This window comes from Marmota marmota, unplaced genomic scaffold, assembly GCF_001458135.2.
Source record: "Marmota marmota marmota unplaced genomic scaffold, marMar, whole genome shotgun sequence".
Classification (NCBI taxonomy): Eukaryota; Metazoa; Chordata; class Mammalia; order Rodentia; family Sciuridae; genus Marmota; species Marmota marmota.
In genome coordinates, this window is record NW_025999925.1 from 7,216,877 (window position 1) to 7,238,614 (window position 21,738).

Genomic DNA, 21,738 nt, shown 5'->3' on the forward strand with positions numbered 1-21,738 from the left:
AGAGTACTCTACACTCAGATAAAGCACAATTTTTCCTGAACTCAAAAATTTATATGTGCCTGTTGTCATATAAAAGCTGAAATCTATATCACTATCAGCTTCAGTTTTCACCATTCAGAAGAGGCTGGTGTCTACCCTACCTTATCTCCATCTGAGAATGCAAATCTTTGAGCAAAATGCCTCTGAAATATTAATCCCCATCTTTTATTTCCTATTATACAAATAATTAACCACACAAATTCTCTTAACAAATGATAGCTATTTTTAATGTATACAATAAAGTTTCCAAGTGAAAGAAGAATCCAGGGGCTAGGGTTGTGGCGGTAGAGTGCTCGCTTTGCACGTGTGAGACCCTGGGTGCGATCCTCAGCACCACATAAAAATAAACAAACAAAATAAAGATATTATGTCCATGTATAACTAAATAAATATTTTTAAAAAAGAAAGAAGAATCCAATGATTTTTTTATTAGTTCTTTTTAGATATACATGACAGTAGAGTGTATTTTGATATTTTATACATACATGGAGTATAACTTATTATACTTAAGATCCCATTCTTGTGGTCAATGATCTCTTCTTGCTGTAAAGTCACTACAGTTGTTCCAAGACTATTAAACAAATTTCTCCTATATTTTATACTCTCCATTTGCTAATATACACTGAAGACGTGAACTGAAGATGATTTTCACTCAGATCTTATACTTTAACTTACTTTTGAAAGATGATGCTCAGAAGAGAATCCCAATCCATAAACAGTGTTTGCCCGGCTATCGGCCCACTGGCCAAACTTCTGAGATGTTTTAGTAAATGTCATGTTTGGAGTGATGGTGCTATTTATTATTGCCTGAAAAATAAAACAAGCAGCCAAAAATTGGCAAACAGGCATTTAAACACAGGAACATTTAGTTACATAAAAATTTAGAATTACTTGTAAGTCTCAATGTTAAATATATAAAGACAGTTGTAGAACTAGTTTCCAGCATTGTAAATGACAATGTGGAAACATGGTACCTAATATAATATAAATATAATGGCATCTGTCGATCAAAAATTTTAACATCTTATATTCAAAATAAATTTTCCTATAATCTAAAAAATATCAAAGAGTTTCTTCCCTTTAAATAGTTAGGATCAATATTTATTAATTTTGGATGATATTCATTGGAAATAGGCCTTTAGACATAATAGTAGTTAAATATTTAAAAGGAAGGTCCCACTCTCTAAAAAAATCTTTCAAAAATGAATATACCGATAAAAAAATAGCCCAGGCAGTGATGCATGCTTAAAATCCCAGCAATTCAGGAGACTGCAGCAGAAAGATTACAAGTTCAAGATGATCTTCAGCAACTTATCAAGGCCCTAAGCAATTTAGTAAGACACTGTTTCCAAATAAAAAAAATAAAAAGGACTGAGAATGTGGCTCAATGATTAAGTACCCTTGGATTCAAACACACATACCAAAAAAGGAAAAGAAAATACAGAAGAAAAAAATGTTTATTTTTCTAAAACCCATAATCAAGGGTTTCTCAAAGCTGATTTACCTGAAACTTTCAATTATTGAGTAGTTTTTCCTTTACTCAAGGCAATAAACAAATAAATAAACTTTACTTCTTTTCTCATAGAAGAGTATAGAGTCATGACAATATCATTCTCTTTTAACTGTTTCTTAAAAAACTAACATTTTATCATGTTATTAAAACTAATTTTGGTGATCATAATTTAACAGTTATATTAATTCATGCTTTTGGTCAGTATCAGAAAGACAATTATTTTTAGTTGGATAGTCTACTGACCTCCAAAATTAAGATTAAAATATGACTCCAATAATAATAAAAAGATAAATTATCAAAGCCAGGCGTGATGGTGCATGCTTGTTATCCCAACAGCTCGGGAGGCTGAGACAGGAGGATCCCAAGTTCAAAGCCAGCCTCAGCAATGGTGAGGCACTAAGCAATTCAGTGAGACCCTGTCTCTAAATAAAATACAAAAATAAAAGATGTGGCTCAGTGGTCGAGTGCCCCAGAGTTTAATCCCTGGTACCCCCCCCCCAAAAAAACATTATCAAATTCATAAGCAACCATCTGATTAACCATTAAAAAGTAGGAAGAAAATCAAACATTTTCAGACAAAGCTAAATTTGTTTAACATGTGAACAACGGCATAACCTAAAATATTTATGAGTTATGCCATGCAGGCATCCATGTCATTATAACAATGTATAATACATGGATAACTGCCTTATTAAACATGATAAAACAGAAATTTGCCCCTTTTTCTCAGTCAGTAGATGTTTTATTGTTATTATATGAGAGCACTTGTCCCCAGACAAAATTTATATATTCACACTAATATAAGCTACCTTACTTTTCAGTTCAAAATGGCTTCTGTCAGCATATTTTAGAACTGTAAAAATGTGGCAAACAACTATTCTAACTTGTGGAGCTGTCATAAAATGAAAAATTAAAGGGAAAAAATTTATAAACAATCGGTAAGGGATCATTTAGTCAACATTTTTTCTTGAGTTACACTCTAGATAGATTTATCTAGAAATCTGAGAAACAATAATATGAAAGGCAATTATGAATGTCATTCTATAATAAGAGGAGTCAGTCAATGCACAAGTAAATAAATAGCTGATAATATAATTTCAGAGAGTGCTTAGTGCTGTGAAACCAGATGTAATGGAGAGTGCGGGCAAGCAGACACAGATAGCAGGCATTGATTTGTATTTGGTGGGCCTTCAGTGTTCTCTGGAGAACATTTGAACTGGGAGTATTTTCAAGGAAATAAGGACATTTTTACATTTTACATGTGACCTTAACAACACTCAAAAAGTGGGAGTAGCAAAAGGCTTTACAGGTATCTAAGAAAACTGACCAATATGCTGTTGGTAACTGAATCCCATTTTAACTATTTCATATTAATTTCTTTCTGCTTTGTTAAAGTTTCACTTTAATCTCCACTGAATCTTTCCCTGCCTCTGTACTACATGTTCTTTAATCGCTGAAGAGAAACTTTAAAACAACAGATAATTCCATAATTAAAAAACTTAATTCTTAGATTCTTTAATTAGAATGCTACTATTAATCTTTTAAAAGAAAAAAATTTAGTGCTTTAAAATAAATATGTCTCTCAACCCTGGAGTTCTTGTCCTTTTAAGGGAAGGAGGTAGAAATGCTGTGTCATTACAGATCATGTAGTGCCCCAATCTTGGCTCTCAGCCATGCAATGTCTCTGCAGCATGATCAGAAAACCTTAAAGCAAACTTTTTATGCACAGTACAGGAACAAGAATAAATGACATTTTCTACTCAGGGACACCTACAGGCTTTTTACCTTAATCAGGAAGAACAGAAAAGGAGGTGAGAGAGAGAAGGGGAAAAACACTCATTAGTCAAGTAAACTACTAGTGCTCATCAAGAAACAACTCCTCCTGTAAGAACGGCTGTAATTAACAGCATCAGTTTAGAAAAGTAGCTAGAGAATGGAAAATGTAATAGAAAATATAACTGCTACAGACGATTAGTTTTGTTGAATACAAAAACTCTTTCAAAAAGTTGAGTCTAATAATTATAAGCAGCAAAGCATATTCAGAAATGGAAACACAAAAAGGATAATTCACATTGCTTCAGAGGGAAGAACACATGAGGATTTTTTTAATCACCAATTTTCTTCCTTGAGAATAACTCAAAGCATTTTAACTTGGATAAGGTGAGCAACTATTTATCACTTCCATATAATTTCTTTTCTTGGACATGAACTACATCAGTTGACCTTCATTTTTGCATACCATTTAACCCTCCTAATCTAATAAAATTTCTGTGGTTTGGGTCAAGAGACAAGATATTACAGAAATTGAAGGTACAAGTCAGATAAAAGAAACACTCCAGGCTGGGATTATAGCTCAGTGGTAGAGTGCTTGCCAAGCACATGTGAGGCACTGATTTCGAACCTCAGTACAACATAAAAAAAAAAAAAAAAAAGTAAATAAAATAAAGGTATTATGTTCATTTACAGCTAAAAATATTTTTTAAAAAAGAAATAAACACTCTAAACCCTGAGACAATAACATTCATTACCTCTTGCATTTCATTAAACCAGTTACAAAGTATGCAAAATAACTCTTCGTTAAATAACACCTCACAGAAATTAACTATTACTATTTCCTCAAGTCCTTTCAATCCTCCAAGTAAAAATGAAAAGAGGACCAATTATTCAAGTAAATATGTTACTTATGTACAAGACACAAATTGCAAATAGCCCCTGAGGTCCTATAATCTAGTTTAAAAGTATTTAGAGTGATTACTAAACACACTTTGTGATTTGGTTTAAATTTATTTCCTCCTCACAACAATGCTAATCTAGGTGTTTTTATTAGTTCCTTTTCACTGATGAGAAAACTGAGGCACACAGAAGTTAAACACCTTGTGAAAGGTCACATGACTAGCAAAAACAGTATGGCTCTAGAGTCTGTGCTCTTAACTCCTATAGTGATTTGCTAAAAATTCTGGGGACTCACAAAAACTCATGGTTTCAAGGAAGCTTGAAGGAGAGAATGAATTTCATCTTTCCACACACTTTACATCCACAATTTGATGATTGGATTTTCTTTATCTAAGTCAGTTAGATAAAATTCACTGATGATAAAATAGATTTTCCTCCCTTTGAAGGGTACACTATCTACCAGGCATATTCAAAGTCAAAATATTCGATAATTGGTGGAAGTGAAAGTTGAACCCAAGCTGTCCTTGTTCTTATATGTTACTGTTGGCCTCTCCTAAATATAAAACCTTAAAGTTCTGTTCATATATTTGTCTTTAGATAAGGACTGTCCGTTTTAGTATTGTTATTGACATACTTCATATGGTTCAGGGATTTTTTTTAACTGCCTACTAGTCTAAAGAAGTTACCATGGGTTATGGTTTGTGTTCTTCCAAAAGTTCATAGACTAGAGGGAGGTTCTAATCAACCTTCAAGGATGGGGCCTAGTGGAAGGTCCTCAGGTCACTGGGGTTGTGCTCTTATGCTAGTGTGGCCCCACTCATCTCTCTCTGCTCCTGGTTCAAGATGTAATCACTTGCTCTCCAGTGCATTCCCATCATAGCTATCGCCAAGCAGCACTGCAAATAAGGGGTAGCACTTATCAAGCCTGAACTATGCTATTTGGACTTTCAGTCTTCAAAACTGTGAGCTAAATAAGCCTCTTTCTTCATAAGAAGCATGTGTCAGGTATTTTGTTGTAGTAATAAAAAAAAAAAAACTAATATGAAAGTACATATGAAAAAAATTCTAGATCCTAGAATTCTCAATCATGTTCATTCTACTCACACTGCCTGGCATAGTGCCTGACACAAAAGAGATATGCAATGAATATTAAATAAAATGAATGATCTTAAATTTGTAGAATATTTGTGGCATATAATTCAACATCAGATGGTTAATTCAAGCAATGCAGTGAACAACAACAAAAAAAAGTAGCTACTCTAAGAATGATCAGTTTTGTTTCTTTAAAGTTCTGAAAATTCAAAAAGAAATATTTTAATGAAGATAAAATCTGAATAAAACTGAAATGCTATGCTATATAAAGCAAAACAGCAAGATTATTTAGAGTAACTTACCTTTGAGCCATCTAAACTGATTATCCTATACACATTTCTTGTGCTGTCATAAAAATAAGACACAGTAACTGCGTGCTTGCTGGTGGGTACCCAGTTCTTCTTTGTGTTTGGGTCAATCTGGAAGACATGAGCTCGAGTGCTGAAGATAGGTTGTTCCCTGCATAGCAGAAAAGAAAACGACAAACTGAAAGCAGCCAGTTTTACTCCACAGGATGAGAAAACATGAAAACTGTAAGGTGACTTTGTTTAGTCAACACAACACCCACATACCGCGCCCCCCCATTATAGTCCATCTTATTCAGAGATTGTATATACATGAATTCACCTACACACTAAACTCTACTACTTGTAACTCCAAAATTAAGACCTGTGGCATTCTTTCAGTCTTTCACTGAGACCCCAAAACAGTGGAAAAACCTGAGTGTCCTGATATGCATGTTTCCTCTAAAGTGGAACAAGACGATATTTCTACTTTCTTGTTTCGGCACTCATACTACATAACAAGTGTCCCTTTTGCAATCTATTTAGCACATTTTTTGGAATTTTTATGCTCATTGTTGGTGCTTTCAGTTTAAAATGGCCCCTCAGCATACTGCTGAAGAGTTGCTAAATGCTTTCTGTTCCTGGGTGCAAGAAGGCTACAATGTACCTTATGGAGAAAAATATGTGTTAGATAAACTTCATTCAGGCAAGGATTAATAGTGCTGTTGGCCATTAGTTCAATGTTAATGCAGCAACAATACACATTAAATGAGGTGTCTTACAAGAAATACACAAAATGAAAAGTTCTGTGCTGATTAACAAAAATGCTATGACAAGAGGCTTGCAGGAACATGACACTGTATTTTCTACAGAAGTAATAGTCCAGTATTGGCTGGACCCTTCAGTGTTCCTGACACCTTTATAGATCATAACTACTATGAATAATAAGAATGGTCTGTACGCTGTTAAAATAAAGTATATTTGACACTTATGAGATTACCAGTTTTTACTCACTTAAAACTACATTATTAATACTTACAACAGGTAATTAAATTACTGAGAAAGTTTACATAGTTTATGCGCTATACATTTACATACTTTATTGAAGAATGTGGCGGGGGGATTGCTCAAAACCACAAATATCATTTTCTTAAATCAAGTAGAGCCTTAAGAATATGTAAGAGATTTCAAAAATTCCAATTTAAAAACCAAAACTAATAAAAATACAAATTCAGAATATTAAAAAAAAATTTGTTACATTATAGAAAACAAACATAAAATGGTTCACATGTAACAGAGCCATTACAATACAAAAATTTTCAAATTCTGAGTAAAAACTTATTTGGAAACAACATTTTTCAGGTTGTTATTGTTGTCTTTTTTCCCCAGTTTGAATGATTTACATGTCTTTCATTTTACTACACACCTTTCTTTTCTGAAGCAGTTCAAAATCCTAAAGAGAATTTTAACTAGTAATGTTTAATATTAAGCTAATTCATGAATTTTACTTTAAAATATTAAAAATATTAATGTAAAAAAAAAGGAGAGAATCAGAAAAATAGTCAAAGCAAATCTGGGTGCTTGGCAACTCCTCAGGTTAATAATGATGGGCTAGCATCATATGACTCCCATTCTCTACGGTGGCCCTGAGAAGGCAGTGTATTTTTAAATAAGGGAGGTATTTTTCCCATAGGTAACCTAGCTTTTTCCCAGTTTTGTTTCTGAAAACCTTCCTATTAAAGAATTTCTTTTGAAAGCAATTTTTGTGCCACTCCCTAAAAAAAAGCAGAGAGTCATCCCTTCTTGTTTATATCCTATTATATATGGATTCATTTAATAAGTAATTATTAACTATCTAGCCAGGCAGATTCATTCCCTTTTCCCCATCAATCCCTGACTTGCAGTAAGGCTGATGCTAAAACTTGGTTTATCTTCCAAAAGCCTCAGAATCCCTATTTTTCTTTTTTTCACTTTTCACAGTTCCAGGTAAAATTGCAGTTGATCAGACTGATTGTTGCTAGTTCCAACTCAGGGAAATATAATCATACACAACTCTATGAAAGCATTTAAGGAAGGGGCAGGGGTGACAGACAATTTCTTTATTAACTTGATAGTTTTTTGTTGTTTTCATTTGATGGGGGAGTTAGATTTCTAAGTAGTTCAGAATGGTAATTACACAAATGTGTTCTGATTGACATTTTCTAAAAAACTAAATTAGCTGTTAAAATAATTGCTTTTGCAAGCTTTCTATAAACAATCAACAAATCCAATGGAAATGCAATGTTTTGCATCTGGTAAAAACTCTTCACACATCATTAATTCACCCAATTTAGTTAATCCACAGAATTCCTTTCAGAATAAATTTTTTAACTAGTTACAAGCATGACATTTGAAAATTAAGTACATGACTTTCTTCAATTATCTTATGAATAGATGGTTTCTTAAAGAAAATTATAGTTCAAGATTTCTGTGATCATCTTCTTTGATATAAAGAGAGCAACTAAGATCAGAACAGGGAAGAAGAGCATGAGGAAAAGATTAACATTAAACAGAGACGAGTGGGGGGAGAGAAAGTGAGAGAGAAGGGAAACTATGGAAATGGAAGGAGACCCTCATTGTTACACAAAATTACATATAAGAGTTTGTGAGGGGAAAGGGGAAAAAAAAACAAGGGAGAGAATTAAACAACAGCAGATGGGGTAGAGAGGGAAGATGAGAGGGAAGGGGAGGGAGGATAGTAGGGGATAGGAAAGGTAGCAGAATACAACAGTCATTAATATGGTATTATGTAAAAATGTGGATGTGTAACCGATGTGATTCTGCAACTTGTATTTGGGGTAAAAAATGGGAGTTCATAACCCACTTGAATCAAATGTATGGAAGATGATATGTCATGAGCTTTGTAATGTTTTGAACAACCAATAAAAAAAAAAAGATTTCTGTGATCAAAAGCTGACCTACTGAAGTCTGAAAGATAAAGACTTGAGGAATAATTATCACTACTAATATAGAGAATATAATTCCTAGAAGTAATGAGAATATATTGCATCTGACAGGGCATACTAACTAGTAAATGATCCACACTTATTGAATATCTACTGTGCCAAGAACTGGGATGGCGGCTGGGGATGTAGTTTAGTGGTAGGGCATTTACCTTGCCAGCACCTAGGTTTGATCCCCAGTATTACCAAATAAATAAACAAACAAACAAACAAACAAAACAAAACAAAACTGGGATGGAGATGGTCTCTATCCTCAAAAAGTTAAAATTTGGTGAGGGAAAACAGGTAAAAGTAAAAGTAAAATGCTAATTAAAAATAAAAGTAAAATGCTCTTCACTATAATAGATTCTCTGAAAATAAGTGACTAAGGGCTATGATGAATAAACTGATACATAAGGAGACAAACCGTGGCAAGAGGGCATAGCACACCAATACCTGTAGCAAGAACAATCAATGCCTTTGAAAAATGAGGCTAGAAAGTTTCTAAGGATTTCCACTGGAAGCAATGGAAATTAAAAACAGGACAGTTTTACATTTTGTAAAGATAAATTGAATGAAGGAGGTGGTTTGGAGAAAAACAGCACTGGTCACAGTAAGAACCTTACTAAACCATCTCAAGTATTAAAGAGAGGATAGGAGGTTAGAGAGTAGGGTGAAGACATGAGAAAGGATTAAAGGTAGATTTAGGAAGCAATAACAATAAATTGACAGATTGGATATAGAACAGAACTTCTTAAACTGAAGTGATTTGTCCCTCAGGAGACATTTCACAGTGTCTGTAGAGACACTGCAATTGTCACAACTGAGGGAGATACTGCTGGCATCTAGTGGGTAGCAGCTGAGGATGTTGCTAAATATCTACAAAGCGCAGGACAATTCTCCACAAAAAAGAATTATCCAGCATAAAATGTAAACAATGCCAAGGCTGGGAAGTCCTGATGTATGAGATGCAAGAGGAATTTGATTCTCTGGGGTGTGGGGTGACTAAAAAGAATGACAACAGTGCTAAAAGACAAGATAGGAAACAGAAATTAAAGTGTTAGATGGGGGAAGGGAAAGGAAGAGCAAAGCACAGGTCTGACAGAATTTAGATGCCTACAGAGCTTTCATGTAGAGTGCTGAGTCAGGAATTTAAACACTCATTTAGAGCTCAAACTTGTAGTGAAAAAACCAGGGGACTCAGGAGGTCTTATGATCAGTCTTTTAAAAATATATTTCAATAGTACACATCAATACATTTCATTTAGAGAAAGCTGTAGAAGTAGTAGAGAAAGTATACCCAAATTAAAAAGATCTCAAACGCATTTGAAGCTGATTGTCTCTAGTATCCAAGTGTTAAGGTTAACCCCTTTACGAATAAACTGGATGGCACTCATAAGTCAAGGTGAAACACTCTACTTTTTTTTATAATAATTAGCACAACTACTAATTGGATCAAATACCAGTGTTTCTCACATTGTGTTCTATAGAACAATTTGAGAAATAAGTATTTCATATTTAAATTAGTTTTGCAAACACTGTTACATCTTATTGTAAAATAGTTAAAATGCCCACTTATATTAATATTCTAAAAAGTTTTCTAGTAAAGAAACCCATGTAACCCCAAATAATCCAGCACATGAAAAATTATTTGACTTCAAAATTCTTTTTCCTGTAACACATAAACACTCCTAGGTCTTATATTTATAACCACAATATAATAATTTTTTTAAAGACAAATTTTGAGGTAAATATTATTTCAATGAAAGTTGGTCTTTATGTAGTAATGTTTACTAGAAAATACATATAAGACAATACAAAATTGAGGTCTTATTTAATAGTGACTACAGTATTTTTTTAATATATATTTTTTAGTTGTAGGTGGACACAATACCTTTATTTTTTGTGGTGCTGAGGACTGAACCCAGTGTCTGTGTGCTAGGCGAGCATTCTACCACTGAGCCACAACTTCTTAGATATTTGTTAAGAACACTCAAAGTAACTCTGGTAAGAAACTAAAGAATCTAAAACTAAAATTTAAAAGAATGAATTTTGCATGAAATGCTTTAAACCAGCTTAAAAAAGGAAAACTATACACACACATACATATTTATCCTATAGAATCTTTTACTTGGTAATTTCTTACACATCTACAACCAGGACAATAAGTAGCTCTAACTACTACATGATATAAGAAAAGCTTGCCGGAGTAGTTTTTGTTGTTTGTTATTGGTTCATTAAATAATTCCAGAATACTAGTAGTATAAGAATAATTTTGAAATTCTTCATGTTGGGTTGAAATTTTATGAAAGTACTATATATAGCGATGGGTCTAAAACTTAATATGGATGTTGAAAATTGTAAGAATGTTAAGTATAAGGTAACTCTGAGGAAAAAAAGTAGAAAAATCAGAATATTGTTTTAAAAATAAGGCTAATACAGCCAGGTGTGGAGGCCCACGCCTGTATTCCCAGTGGCTCAGAAGGCTGAAGCAGGAAGATCGCAAGTTTAAAGCCAGCATCAGCAACTTAGCGAGGCCCTAAGCAACTTAGTAAAACCTTGTCTCTAAATAAAATATATCAAGAGCTTGGAATGGGGTTCAGTGGTTAAGCAGCTTTGGATTCAATCCCCAGTACAAAAAAATTTAAAATAAGGCTTATAAAACTCATTAGAATTGACAGAGAATTACTACATTTAGCCGTCAGGCATCTGTGCAATAAGAAAAACTGAAGCAAAACAAAAAGATTATTTGCCAGAAGATATAAAAGTTCTAATATAGAAAAAAAATGCAAAAAGTTAACATTTGTCATTTGGATAGCTTTGATTAAAATCAATGATAATGCTGTTTAAAATTACTAAAGTCTATATTTGCAAATATTGTGTGATTACTCAATAAATACTTGTTCCAAGGAAGTACAAAGATATGGGTCCAATAAATAACAATGAAACTAAAGGGAAGGAAGAGAAATGATACATTTCCTAGTACCTTTAATGCCTAGCTTACAAATGTCCTTTTTCAAATATATAAGTACAAATAGATAATGTAGCAAAAGAGATAAAGAGAAGGTATGGTTTCAAATAATTTCCAGACTTTCCACTTAATTTTTCAAAAGAAATTAGATTGACAGAAGTATTACAAACAAGGTTAGTAATATTTCTACCGAAGATTTTGATGCTGTTGCAGACATTCTTAGCTGACTATCCACTATTTATTCTTCTTTGCACTTCCCTAAGAAATCTCAAATACACCACCTTCTTCTTCACCATGGAATAATTGTGACAATTCCACTCTTGCCAGAAGCTGGTTCAGGAATGGATCTCTGAATCAATTATGGTCAATAAAATAACTAGGAAAAGTTTGCTGAAGTTTCTAGAAACATTCACATAGAGATAATTTTACATTTAAGAAAGAATATTCTAAATAATATTTGCATGTGACACCTGGACCTGAAGAAGCAATCCTAGCACTGTAAGCAAAGCATACCAGAGAATAAGGCCAACATTCTTAGTTAACAATAGCAGACAGGAAAAAAACAAAGACTCCAGGTTTCTTGACTATAACACTGATCTAATGAATCAAGACTACCTTCAGAATTATGATGTTTCCTAATTGAAACAGTTGTCATTTTTAAAAAAAAAATTACACAAATTATAATTGAAGGAAGAAGTTTATATATAATAAACTTTATAGCATGCTCCCCAAAATAAAATGATTAGTGGTCTGTGACAACTCCTACCTGGCTAGCTATAGACTGGTTTTTCCTTAACTTCATAACACATTTCCACAGTACACACTAGAATTTTTGGCACTCATTTAAAATTGTAGAGCTACACTCCAGTAAGACTGGCAGCCATTATGAAGTCAAACAACAACAAGTTCTGGCGAGGATGTGGGGAAAATGTACTTGTACATTGCTGGTGGGACTGCAAATTGGTGCAGCCAATTTGGAAAGCAGTATGGAGATTCCTGGGAAAGCTGGGAATGGAACCACCATTTGACCCAGCTATTTCCCTTCTCGGACTATTCCCTGAAGACCTTAAAAGAGCGTACTACAGGGATACTGCCACATTGATGTTCATAGCAGCACAATTCACAATAGCTAGACTGTGGAACCAACCCAGATGCCCTTCAATAGATGAATGGATAAAAAAAAAATGTGGCATTTATACACAATGGAGTATTACGCAGCACTGAAAAATGACAAAATCATGGAATTTGCAGGGAAATGGATGGCATTAGAGCAGATTATGCTAAGTGAAGCTAGCTAATCCCTAAAAAACAAATGTCAAATGTCTTCTTTGATATAAGGAGAGCAACTAAGAACAGAGCAGGGAGGAAGAGCAGGAAGGAAGAGCAGGAGGAAAAGAATAACATTAAACAGAGACATGAGGTGGGAGGGAAAGGGAGAGAAAAGGGAAATTGCATGGAAATGGAAGGAGACCCTCATTGTTATACAAAATTACATATAAGAGGTTGTGAGGGGAATGGGGAAAAAAACAAGGAGAAAAATGAATTACAGTAGATGGGGTAGAGAGAGAAAATGGGAGGGGAGGGGAGGGGGGATAATAGAGGATAGGAAAAGTAGCAGAATACAACAGTCACTAATATGGCATCATGTAAAAAAGTGGATGTGTAACCGATGTGATTCTGCAATCTGTATTTGGGGTAAAAATGAGAGTTCATAACCCACTTGAATCTAATGTATGAAATATGATATGTCAAGAGCTTTGTAATGTTTTGAACAACCAATAAAAAAATAAATAAATACAAACTGTAATTAAAAAAAATTGTAGAGCTAATCAATGGAGAAACTTATACAAAATAATTGCATTGAGTGGCAGGAAGCAGTGGAAAGAAAAATATGGAAATGGTAAAAGTTGACTATCCATTGACTTTCTGCAACATGGATTTAATCTCCAAAGTTTTAACACAGTAGTATAAGAACTTATTAATGTTATGGAGGAAACCACCAAGAGAAATAAGATTAGAATTTTTTTTTAAGTAGTTGCATCTAGGGGTTAGGCTAGATATGGATAATATGGGATAGGGGACTTCTACTTCTCTTTATAATCCTATAACCACTTTTTGAAAACCTTGCACAGGTACTAAAACATCATTTAAAATACTGTGTAAAAATTACATTTATGTGGGGCTGGGGTTGTGGCTCAGTGGTTGTGGCTCAGTAGAATGCTTACCAAGCATGTGTGAAACACTGGGTTCAATTCTCACCACCACATATAAATAAATAAATAAAATAAAAGTCCATTGACAACTAAAAGATATTTTTAAAAGTTACATTTACATTACAATTACCAGTGAGGAAAAAAAATGTTTCAGGGGCCATTTTTAAAGGCTGACACAGGAGGTTCTCAAGTTCAAGGCCAGCCCCAGCAACTTAGGGAGGCCCTAAGCAATTTAGTGAGATCCCATCTCAAAATTAAAATTTAAAAAAGACTGCTGATATATTTCAGTGTAAAGCACACTTGGGTTCAAACCCAACACTAAAAAAGGGAAAAAAATGGAAAGTAGAAAACGAGCAGATACACAAACATGCCCATCTACAGGATTAAAGGGCTAAAGGTACATCATTTTCCATGAAAATATCCTTCTTGATTAGAGTAAATAAAAAGGATGTAAGACAGAAAAAAGACTGAGGCAACATGGCGTTGTCCTGCCTGCAGGACAAAGCTGCCAGCATCTCCAGACTGCAGCAGTCCTGTACAAGGGCCTGCAGGTGATCTCTTGCTTCCTGTAGCGCCCCTCTAGTGCTGACCAACATCCTCCGGCTGGAGCTGATTGACCTTGAGGCTCTGGGGACTCCTCCAGGAATAAAAATTTGGTATGCCTAGAAGCAGATTTTAAAGGTGGTTGCTCTTCACTACACCTTTCATCATATCATCTGATCATCTTAAACACCATGGCATCAACAGCATTAAAAATGGGTGATATCAGGGGCTGGGGTTGAGGCTCAAGGGTAGTGCACTTGCCTAGCACGTGTGAGGCACTGGGTTCGATCCTCAGCACCACATAAAACTAAATAAATAAAATCAAGGTATTAAGTCCATCTACAACTAATTCAAAATTTTAAAAGTTAAGAAAAATGGATATCAAAGAGAACTTTCTTGAAGTATGTATCTCCAGTTCAAAACAGAGCTTTATCTGGTGTTTGCAATAAATATATTTTCTTCTCTTCCAGATGACTATAATTGCAAGTAGAGCTCACTTTGACATCTGAAGGCAGGACAACAGTATGCTATCACCCTTCTGTGGATATCCCCCATATGAACACACACACAACCTATCCCTCAACCAGATCCTGTGCACAATAACAGTAATGATCAAGTGCTAAAAACCAGATAAGAGAAAAATATGAACACTTTGAGCAAGGACCCATAATAGAAAAACTTAGCAAAATGTTCTTTACTACTACACATCGTTGGTATCCTCATGGACAGTATCACAGATATTGTAAGAATCTGAATCTGCCAAAAGACAGATGATATTGAGATTCCTGGGAGAATCAAAGAAAAATGTTATCTGGTGTCTCATTGCATTGAATCTGGTGTATTCACTAATGTTATATAGTAAAATAATAATAAAATAATTTTTTCATATGTTAAAAAGAACCCTTTTATTTGTGGCTGGATTGGGGTTTGACATTTGGTAAGGCTAAAAGGACAACAACAAGGATAACTCAAGGAATGGACAAACCATTTACCTAATGTCCATTTAACTTCACTGGTAGTACTGAAGAATTCAGTTTCAGTGCCATTGTAAGGTGGCACAGCATGGCTTCAGACAAGCAGGAATTTAAGTATTAGAATTTTCTAGAAAGAACTATCTTGTGCAAATTAATAATATACATTGTAATTCTATAGGATTACCAACGAACTAGTCATATCCCCCTCATTTCTCTCATATACACACACCCCTTAGGAAAAATCTTATTGAATAAAATAGCTGTTTTGATGCTACAAAAGACTGACTATATAATCCAATAGCATTCTACCAACTGTGCAGTCTTATTGCCATGTTATATTTAATAGTTGATTGTTTATAAATAAAATACTTTTCAATATATTTAGTTGTAGATGGACAAAATACCTTTATTTTATTTATTTTTATATGGTGCTAAGATAGAACCCAGCGCTTCCCATGTGCTAGGCCAACGCTCTACCATCAAGCCCAAGCCCCAGCCCCAGCCCCAGTCCCAGCCCATATAAAAATACTCTTTTTAAAAAACACACATGCATATTTTAAGGAAAATAAAGATTATTCTATTAATGCCTACCCAACACATAGTTATACTGCAAGAACTCCATCTAGTGATGAACCAAAAACATAGCAGGTACATACTTTTAAAAACTTACAAATTACTATATATGGCAAATCAAAACAGTAAAGTAGCATTCTAAAAGTAAAAGTACAGAGGTACAGACCTAAAATGGAACACTAACAACTACAAAATGTTTTCTGGAAGGATTTTCAAAATTTATATGATCTAAATTCTTTGGTTTTTTTTTTTTAAACTGGTTAATTGCACATTCAAATGAAAAATTCTTGTTTAAATCATTGTTTGCATTACAATAACTGAGTATCAGAAATACTTTCATGATATCAACTATTTTTTTTCTTTAAATATTATTTGTAAATAATATTTTACAAATTTTCATTTATATGTGATGCTGAGGATTGAACCCAGTGCCTCACATATACTGGGCAAGCATTCTGCCACTGAACTACAACCCCAGCTCAAACTATTTCTTTTAATTCGCATATTTGAAGTAGACATCAAGAAATTTAAAATACCCTTTGGAAATTAAAATTATAAAAAATACTTAAATAGTAACAACACTGTTCATATCCCTCACATACCATCTCTCTTTAAGAGTAATTTTAATTAATCTCAGTCTTTTCAGTAGGTCACAGTACAACCTTTGATATCAGAGTTTAGTATGGATGTACTCTTGGATACTTTCTTTAGTAGCTGCATTTAAAAGATAAGGGATATGGTCAAAATCAGGGTAAACATCAAGTAAGTGACTTAATTGTATATATTTAAGCAACATATTCCATGTTCAAAGAACCTGGCTTGCTATCTATTATAAATAACTGCCAAATGACATTGTCTGTCTCACCTATCCTTTTCACCTATTTAAAATGCTGAGTGTTTTAAAATGTAACAGGAAGTATACCTGATATATAGTATATATATATAGTTACATTCTTATAATTACATTTAAAACTAGTATTGTATTTTTAGGTTTTTTTTTTTTTTTTTTTTGAGAAAAAGGATAAAGAAGGTTTACTGCTTTGCTAGCAAAGGAGAAACACAGGAGCCTCCCATCCCAGAGGCTGTGATTCTCTGTATTTTCAATTTTATTAGACTTTAAATAGTCTTCTTTTCCCAGGTGATTTCCTCTATTAAATAAAGCTGAACCTGGATAATTGACAGTATGTACTAGGGAAATCTAAGGAAGTAGCATCCTGATAACTGGACTTTTAATTCTTGTTAATATAGGTGGCACATGAGTAAAAATCTAAAATAAGTGATTTCTCAATAAACATACCAATAGACTCGAAAAATGAATTAAACATTAAAAGTTCATTTAAGTTCTAATATCACCTTCAAAGAATAAGTATCATCCTTGGGTACACTTTTATATATTCTACAGGCTAAATAAGTGGATACTGAATCTATATAATATCTGAACAAAATAATCTAAAACAAACCCAAGATCAAGGAGGAAGATATGAAGGTACCATTTGCAAATTTTGATCAGTGGGTACATGGGTGTCATATTATTCCCTATATCATTCTTATTACTTAAAATTGCTCAAAACAAACATAAACTTTATAACATTTCTCCAGTTCTTATTGACACTGCAATTCTGAATTTAAAAAGCACATTTTATTTTATACATATTCAGGTAATTTAGTTGCCACATAGCAGTACATCTAGTAGAGGATGCTAGTATATGTGATAGTAGAAATGTACTATAGTCACACTCAGTGGCAAACACCCTGTAATCCCAGGTTCGGGAGACTGAGGCAGGAGGATTATAAATTCAAAGTCAGCCTCAGCAATTTATCGAGGCCTAAGCATCTTAGTGAGAACCTGTCTCAAAAAATAAGAAAGGGATGGGATGTGGCTCAGTGGTTAAATGCCTCTGGGCTCAATCCCTGGTACCAAAAAAAGAAAAAAAAAACTGTGCTATGATAGCCACTAGACACCATAGTACTGAACAATTGAAATATGGCTTATGAAATTAAGAAAGTAAATTAACTTTATCTGATATTTAACTCAATTAATGAAGAATTTCTAAGTATAGAACAACTTGGTTTTATGAATTTTCTTTTTCTGTCAGTAAACTTCATGAAATTTAAATTCAGATCAAGTAGTTCCAATGAAAATTTAACATCCCTACAGAGATGTGCTCTAAATGCAAAAGTAAAAAATGGATTTCAAAGACTTAATATGAAAAAATAATGTAAAAATATCTCACTGATCTTTACATTAATCTTTAAAAGATAATATGTCAAATATATTAAAATTTATTTCATCTTTTTGAGTTTAAAAGTAAATTAAGGGCTGGAGTTATAGTTCAGTGGCAGAGCACTTGCCTGGCATGTGTGAGGCAATGGGTTCTATCCTTAGCACTGCATAAAAATAAACAAATAAAATAAAGGTATGCTATATATCTACAATTACAAAAAAAAATTTAAAAAGTAAATTAAAATTTTATATGTTGTTCACATAATATTTCTAATGAAGAATGTTGGGCAATATTTAATGTAGCTATTTCCTGATAGATAAGTTGTTCCCATTTTTGCATTCTTACAATGATGCTCCTGTATGTCTTCCTGTGCACATATTTAATAGATACACTAGAAGCAGAATTCCTTTTCATAGGGTACTCACCATAGCATATATCCAAATTCCTATTCATGGCACTTGTGCCAATTTGCACTTTGTCTTTTGTTGTTTTTACCAATTTGCACTCTTATTAGTTCCTATATTACATTCTACCAACACTTGGTAATGTCCAATTAACATCTTTAATTTGTGCCAACTTGATGGGCATGAAAAGGTATTCTATTGTTGTTTTAATTTGCATATCCCTGATTATTAGCAAGGCTAATGTATTTTGGGGCCATTTGAGCCCAGAGGATTTCTACATTCATACCTGAGCTTGTTTAAAACCTTAAATTTTAACAACAGATAGTGGAAAATCTAGAATCTATAATTTAGCACTCAAACCACATACATAGGAACATCTCATATATCTAATTCTAACCCACATGTATAAACATAATTAAGGTGAACACTCATTAGAGTGAAGTTGTTTATTTTTCTAAATTTGATGATATTTAAAATCAATATATGAGAGATACAGCATATGTAAACTGCTCTTTTTTCAAAGGCAAACTATGATTCTTTGGTATAAAATTTAGTTTTTATTTTTATATATCAAAGTGTATCTGACATTCCTGTAAATTTTTCCAGGTAGAGGGGTGAGTGGGTAGAGGGAGTGAAGGAGTGGTAAATACCTCAAATTTTTATCTTCGCATCATTTCATTTAAAATGTTCTCCTTGCTTAATTTCAAAATCCGATTTAAACACAGTTCTACTGCCAATTAGGTTAAACCCAGGTTTTTTCTTTTCTTTTCTTTTTTTTTTTTTTTTTGAGAGAGAGAGAGAGAGAGAGAGAGAGAGAGAGAGAGAGAGAGAGAATTTTTTAATATTTATTTTTTAGTTTTTGGCAGACACAACATTTTTGTATGTGGTGCTGAGGATCGAACCCGGGCCGTACGCATGCCAGGCGAGCCCGCTACCGCTTGAGCCACATCCCCAGCCCCAAACCCAGGTTTTTTCAAGTGGTAAACACCACCATTCCATTTCTAATTTCTCTATGCATTTTCATTCCAACATAACCCTCAGACTTTAAAATGACTCTCACTTCCATATGATCAAGTTTTCTGTAGTCAAAAGTTAAAAATTACAGCTAGCCACTCTTTTCTGTATGGATCTTATGTCGTCTAGCTATAAGTCTACCAATGAACAGTATCTGGTATTTTATGTATGAGACACACATCCTCAATTTCCCATGACTATCCAGCTCACATACTATTTTATTTTTGAGGGGCTGTATTAAATAACTGTGATTTAAATTTCCCATTTTTGTCAGATTTTTAGGTAACAAAAATTATAGACAAAACTCTTGCCAGATGATATGTCCCAATTTGGAGGTGTGCAAATATAGTCTGTGTAATATGTGTTTTTTGCACTCAAATGCATTAGAATTATTTCACAACAGTGGGATTAAAAAGGCAGTCATCATGGCATCATAAATCTCAAACAAATACATTTTCGGACTGTGAAAGTATTCAACACTTATTCAGAAATACAATAACCTAGGTTTGGCACAGATGGTCCCCCCAACCCAGATATTATGATCATTTAATGGTCAACAAAAACATTTTAAAAAACAAAAGAGGAGGCTTCAAGATGGAGGAATAGAGGGGTATGAAGCTCAGGGTTCAAGTCTCCACACCGCATATAAAAAACTAAAACAGGGTGGAGGATGGGAAAGGCAGCGGAGCACAACAGACACTAGTATGGCAATATGTAAATCAATGGATGTGTAACTGATGTGATTCTGCAATCTGTGTATGGGGTGAAGGTGGGAGTTCATAACCCACTTGAATCAAAGTGTGGAATATGATATGTCAAGAAATTTGTAATGTTTTGAACAACCCACAATAAAAAATTAAAAATAAATAAATAAATAAAAAACTAAAACAAAAGGTTCATTGCCAACTTAAAAAAAAAAAAAAAGCATAGACTGGCAGACTGGGTTTTAAGAACAAGACCCAACTTGTTTTTTGAGTCCAAGAGACTCACCTCATGGGCAAAGACATCCACAGACTAAAGGTGAAAAGATGGGGAAAAAACATATTCACATGGATTGCAGAAACAAGCAGGAATTTTAATCCTCATATCAGACAGAGTGGACTTCAAGCCAAAGTTAATCAGAAGGAAAAGAAGGACATTTCATTCTGCTTAAAGGAACTATATATCAACAAGACATAACAATCATAATATTTATGCCCCCCAAAATGGAGCATCAAACAAACCCTTCTCAATTTTAAGAATCAAATAGACCACAACACAATAATACTGGGTGACTTTAACACACCTCTCTCACCACTGTATAGATCCTCCAAACAAAAATTAAACAAAGAAAACATGGAACTAAAAATACAATTAATAGTTTAGACTTAACAGACATATACAGAATATTTCATCCATCAATGAGCAAATACACTTTTTTCTCTGTAGAACATGGACAGATCCTTCTCTAAAACAGACCATATCTTACGCCATAAAGCAACTCTTAGCAAATACAAAAAAATAGAGATAATACCCTGCATTCTATCAGATCATAATGGAACGAAAATAGAAATCAACGATTTAAAAAAAAAAAAAACAGGGCTTCACTGTGTGGGAGTATGACAAGTCAGGACGGCTAAAGGATATCTTGTTAGGAATTTCCAGCAATAGTGGGGTGCTCCGGAACCTGGAGGAAGGATTTCCATCGCACGAGGATCGGCTACGGGGACTCAAACGCAAGAGGTTTGTCGCACGGAGGGTAACACTGCTTATTCAGCAAATCGCCCCGCGGCTAGAGTCTGCAGCGCGCACTGGGATAGAGACGCAGGGTTACAGCGCTGCAGTTTCTGCCAGCCGCGCAAGCACTGTACTCAGGGCTGAATTCTGGGTTCGAGACGGGGAAGGAAGCGGTCCATCTCGGTTCTCCACACCGGTCAGACCACAGAGGAGGCCAGCAGCCACCATGTTGGTAAACTGACGTCACCTCCCCTGTTTTCAACTGACCGCAGCTCATTCAGCCATAGATCAGGTAATTTCAGGCTGCAATTCGCCTGCGGCTTGCAGACAGATTGCTAGGGTTCAGCGCCTGGGTGCTTCTTAGAACCTGATCTCATCGGAGAGAACACCGAGTGCGGGGCGGCCGAGTTCTGGCTCCCGGAACCGTCCCGGAACCGCCCTGGCCCAGGACTGCGGAGCCTGCGGAGGCTGCTTCTTGGACCCTGCCCCTATCAGAGCATACACCAAGCACTAAGCGGCCGAA

The 21,738-nt window shown here is 34.3% G+C and overlaps 1 protein-coding gene and 1 pseudogene across 3 annotated transcripts in view; one reads left to right on the forward strand and one right to left on the reverse strand.

Moving 5' to 3' along the window:
- Homer1 (homer scaffold protein 1) overlaps positions 1–21,738 on the reverse strand; it is a 141,092-nt gene that overhangs the window by 79,505 nt on the left and 39,849 nt on the right. For all 3 annotated transcript variants that reach the window (XM_048800189.1, XM_015497837.2, XM_048800188.1), the window contains exons 2-3: positions 5,620–5,776; positions 715–846 (exon numbers count right to left, since the gene is read on the reverse strand). In XM_048800189.1, coding sequence (XP_048656146.1) covers positions 715–846; positions 5,620–5,776 — 289 coding nt within the window. The remainder of the gene's footprint in view (positions 1–714; positions 847–5,619; positions 5,777–21,738) is intronic.
- Positions 6,196–17,264, forward strand: LOC107152346 (annotated as a pseudogene).